Source organism: Conger conger, chromosome 9 (assembly GCF_963514075.1).
Source record: "Conger conger chromosome 9, fConCon1.1, whole genome shotgun sequence".
Lineage (NCBI taxonomy): Eukaryota > Metazoa > Chordata > Actinopteri > Anguilliformes > Congridae > Conger > Conger conger.
The window spans coordinates 1964964-1969963 of record NC_083768.1 but is presented as its reverse complement, the minus strand read 5'-3'; the positions used below and the strand labels follow the sequence as shown (position 1 = coordinate 1969963).

The following is a 5000-nucleotide window of genomic DNA, read 5'->3' as shown; positions in this document are numbered from 1 at the left end:
GAGAGGGGGAGGGAGGGAGAGGGAGAGGGAGGGAGGGAGAGGGAGGGAGAGGGAGAGGGAGAGGGAGGGAGAGGGAGAGGGAGGGGGAGGGGGAGGGAGGGAGGGGGAGGGAGGGGGAGGGAGGGAGAGAGAGAGAGGGGGAGAGGGAGAGAGGGAGAGAGGGAGAGAGGGAGGGGGAGGGATGGAGGGAGGGGGAGGGAGGGGGAGGGAGAGAGAGGGAGGGGGGGAGAGAGAGGGGGAGGGAGAGAGAGAGGGAGGGAGAGAGAGAGGGAGAGGGAGGGAGGGAGAGGAGGGAGGGGGAGGGAGAGGGAGGGAGGGAGGGGGAGGGAGAGAGAGAGAGGGGGAGAGAGAGGGGAGAGGGGGGGAGAGGGAGAGAGAGGGAGAGAGAGGGAGAGGGAGAGAGAGGGGGAGGGAGGGGGAGGGAGGGAGAGGGAGAGAGGGGGAGGGAGGGGGAGGGAGAGAGAGAGAGGGAGGGAGGGGGAGGGAGAGAGAGGGAGGGAGGGGGAGGGAGAGAGAGGGAGGGAGGGGGAGGGAGAGAGAGGGAGGGAGGGGGAGGGAGAGAGAGGGAGGGAGGGGGAGGGAGAGGGAGGGAGGGGGAGGGAGAGGGAGGGAGGGGGAGGGAGAGAGAGGGAGGGAGAGAGAGGGAGGGGGAGGGAGAGGGAGAGAGAGAGGGAGGGAGGGGGAGGGAGGGAGAGAGAGAGGGAGGGAGGGGGAGAGAGAGAGAGGGAGGGAGGGGGAGGGAGAGAGAGGGAGGGAGGGGGAGGGAGAGAGAGGGAGGGAGGGGAAGGAGAGAGAGAGAGGGAGAGAGAGAGAGGGAGGGAGAGAGAGGGAGGGAGAGAGAGAGAGAGGGGGGGAGAGAGAGGGGGGAGGGAGAGAGAGAGAGGGGAGAGAGAGAGGGGGAGAGAGAGAGGGGAGAGGGGGAGAGAGAGAGAGGGGAGAGGGGGAGAGAGAGAGAGGGGAGAGGGGGAGAGAGAGAGAGGGGAGGGGGGAGAGAGAGAGAGGGGAGGGGGAGGGAGAGAGAGAGAGAGAGAGGGGAGGGAGAGAGAGAGAGAGAGAGGGGGGGGAGAGGGAGAGAGGGAGAGGGGGGAGAGGGAGAGAGGGAGAGGGGGGAGAGGGAGAGAGAGAGAGGGGGTCACACTCAGTCTTAGATGGGCGGTCACTCACCGTTATGTAGACTCTGATTCTCCAGCTCCAAGCTCCTCATGCGGGTCACAAGTTCACCCTGGTCCCCTGCAGCATACAGTGCCGTCTACAGACACACAGACACACAGACACACAGACACACAGACACACAGACACACAGACACACAGACACACAGATGGTCAAAGGATCATGGTTCAAACCAGCAGTGATGGCCATTTTGGATCAGAAGAGGGACTTCAGAGCCAAACGCGGTTGGTGCACACAGGATGCACCAGGGACCCAGCCGTGCAGTGAGGAAGCAGGGATCGGCCATTTTAACGGCCGGTGCTCTTACCCACAGAGTGCAAGAACTAAGACGAACATCAGGTGGATCCACATGCAGCAGCTCCCCATGAGGGGGAGAGAATATCGGCAAAACAGAACGATACTAATCCGTTCACTGGTAAAACGCATGAAATGGACAGCAGCAAAGAACCAAATGACAAAATAAAAGAAGTTCCAACTGATTCCACAGGGTCACGGCATCTGACCAATGGCATTCCAGGAAAAGCGTGCAGATTCAACCAATCACCGTCCCCGTACAGGAAAGCTGACCTCCGCCCTCCATCACCATGTTCCGGGGTGAAATGGCTGCAGTGGGAGCTACAGTCCATGTGGGTGGACATTCAACCACACATCCCACTGATCCGGGGACAGACACTGTACAAACTTAGTCTACTAATACTGCCCCAGTGCAGTAGTAATTAATCTCATGTCACACACACCAATCACATGCAAATGAGCAAGCAGAAACACAAACGGTAGGTATAATGAGGAGGCAGAGAGAGGGATTGTGGGTAGGGGGGAGAGGCTGAGACAGAGGGATTGTGGGTGGGGGGGAGAGGCTGAGACAGAGGGATTGTGGGTAGGGGGAGAGGCTGAAACAGAGGGATTGTGGGTAGGGGGGAGGCTGAAACAGAGGGATTGTGGGTAGGGGGGAGGCTGAGACAGAGGGATTGTGGGTAGGGGAGAGGCTGAGACAGAGGGATTGTGGGTAGGGGGGAGGCTGAGACAGAGGGATTGTGGGTAGGGGGGAGGCTGAAACAGAGGGATTGTGGGTAGGGGGGAGGCTGAGACAGAGGGATTGTGGGTAGGGGGAGAGGCTGAGACAGAGGGATTGTGGGTAGGGGGGAGGCTGAGACAGAGGGATTGTGGGTAGGGGGGAGGCTGAAACAGAGGGATTGTGGGTAGGGGGAGAGGCTGAGACAGAGGGATTGTGGGTAGAGGGGAGAGGCTGAAACAGAGGGATTGTGGGTAGGGGGGAGAGGCTGAAACAGAGGGATTGTGGGTAGGGGGGAGGCTGAGACAGAGGGATTGTGGGTAGGGGGAGGCTGAAACAGAGGGATTGTGGGTAGGGGAGAGGCTGAAACAGAGGGATTGTGGGTAGGGGGAGGCTGAAACAGAGGGATTGTGGGTAGGGGGGAGGCTGAGACAGAGGGATTGTGGGTAGGGGGAGGCTGAAACAGAGGGATTGTGGGTAGGGGAGAGGCTGAAACAGAGGGATTGTGGGTAGGGGGAGGCTGAAACAGAGGGATTGTGGGTAGGGGAGAGGCTGAAACAGAGGGATTGTGGGTAGGGGGAGGCTGAGACAGAGGGATTGTGGGTAGGCTGTGGGCACTCACAGGTCCACCGTGCCGGGCCCTGCTGTGGTGAGAGCTCCTGCCTGCACGCCCTGCTGTCTTCAGCTTAAAGGACCCGGAGAAAGAGCAGGAGAGAGGCCAGAAAAAAAGGACAAAGAGGAAGAGAGGGAAAGAGAGATACGAAGTGTAAGAGAGGGCGTGAGAGGACAGGAAAGGCAGGATCGCAAGAAGCTTAAACACAGAGTCATCATCACCCCTGCCCCTGCACAGGAGCACAGGCACACAGAGAGGGACTGATCAAAGCAAATCGCACTTCATTTGTATAGCGCTTTTCACAAACAATCACCAGAACAGGCCTGACTCTGGCCTAAAGCCCCACCAGAGAGAGGGCAACAGTGCCCTAAACCCCCACCAGAGAGAGGGCAACAGTGCCCTAAAGCCCCACCAGAGAGCGGGCAACAGTGCCCTAAAGCCGCACCAGAGAGAGGGCAACAGTGCCCTAAACCCCCACCACAGAGAGGGCAACAGTGCCCTAAACCCCCACCAGAGAGAGGGCAACAGTGCCCTAAACCCCCACCAGAGAGAGGGCAACAGTGCCCTAAACCCCCACCAGAGAGAGGGCAACAGTGCCCTAAACCCCCACCAGAGAGAGGGCAACAGTGCAGACTACAGCCAGTTGAGACCAGGGGACTTCATCATGTTGTATTAGGAGAGTGTATTATTTGCACTGTATAGATCCAAGTCAACTACATAAAGGTCAAACAGTCATAAGAACAATATGAAATGCGAGTACGATACTGTGCATTCATCAACAGTGAGCGGCCAACCGTTAAGCATTCTGCAGCAGATTTGGATACAAATAATTTGCTATGCTAGCTTGCTCTGTGCGTTGGAACCAATGAAATACTCTCATATCCCTGGTACTCTTGGTTGGCTCAATTTATCTTGCACCAGGTAAGATCAATCGACCACAGAAAAGTGCTTGAATCCAGAACAATCACGTATTTCATCAATACGATTCAAGGCAATTCGGTAACTATGGCGCACTTGAATTACCTACTGATGCATTTTAGAATAATGTTCAAATGATTTGTTTTTAAAAAATGGCATGAGGCAGAATGTAAAAGCAGCGGAAGAGGGGTTGTTTAAATGAGCACTGGGCGTGGTTCTGCTTGCGATGAGCACTGGCGATCGAGCACTCTCGCACTCTCGCGCACTCTCGCACTCTCGCGCACTCTCGCACTCTCTCGCACTCTCGCACTCGCACTCTCGCACTCTCGCACTCTCGCGCACTCTCGCACTCTCGCGCACTCGCACTCTCGCACTCTCGCACTCTCGCACTCTCGCACTCTCGACTCTCGCACTCTCGCGCACTCGCACTCGCGCACTCTCGCACTCTCACTCGCTCGCACTCGCACTCTCTCGCACTCACACTCTCGCACTCACACTCTCGCACTCACACTCTCGCACTCACACTCTCGCACTCACACTCTCGCACTCTCACACTCTCGCACTCACACACTCTCACACTCTCGCACACTCTCGCACTCTCGCACACTCTCGCACACTCTCGCACACTCTCACACACTCTCACACACACTCACACTCTCACACACTCTCCACTCTCTCACACTCTCTCACACTCTCTCTCACACACTCTCACACACTCTCTCACACACACTCTCACACACACACTCTCACACACACACTCTCACACACACACTCTCACACACACTCTCCACACTCTCACACTCACACTCTCACACTCTCACACCTCTCTCACACTCTCACACTCTCACACTCTCACACATGAGAAACTTGAGGGTTCTGGTCCCGGCTACTGCAGCAATGGAAAGACATACATATGGGTGGGAAAACTGACATACAGACAGAGACAAAAGATACAAAAGATTCAGTTTAGCAAAAAATGAACCCCCATATTTCCTAAAAAAGCACCAGAGAATTTGGGAGTATGGATTTCACTGCAGCGGGAGAGACTGCCCAGTCCTCTGGCAGAGGAGCAGTTCCACCACCACAGCTCAAAATACCAAGACACGCCCAGGCTATACATTACCCACCATGCACTGCGTACACGCGCGCACACGCACACCGCGCGCACACACACACACACACACACACACACACGACTGTCAACATGCACTGCATACACACACTCACACTAAACGAACACGGGTGCGCGCGCAAGTAAACACACAGAGTGCATGCACACCCCTACA

General features: G+C 56.8%; 1 protein-coding gene across 10 annotated transcripts in view; it reads right to left on the bottom strand.

Annotated features, from left to right (window-relative positions):
- Positions 1-5000, bottom strand: part of LOC133136352 (elongation factor 1-delta-like) — a 23019-nt gene that overhangs the window by 4996 nt on the left and 13023 nt on the right. For 5 of the 10 annotated variants that reach the window (XM_061253789.1, XM_061253788.1, XM_061253786.1 and 2 more), the window contains 2 exons: positions 2806-2868; positions 1165-1249 (listed from right to left, as the gene is read on the bottom strand). In XM_061253789.1, the coding sequence (XP_061109773.1) occupies positions 1165-1249; positions 2806-2868 (148 nt within the window). The remainder of the gene's footprint in view (positions 1-1164; positions 1250-2805; positions 2869-5000) is intronic. The other 5 variants (XM_061253787.1, XM_061253790.1, XM_061253792.1 and 2 more) reach the window with 1 other exon arrangement.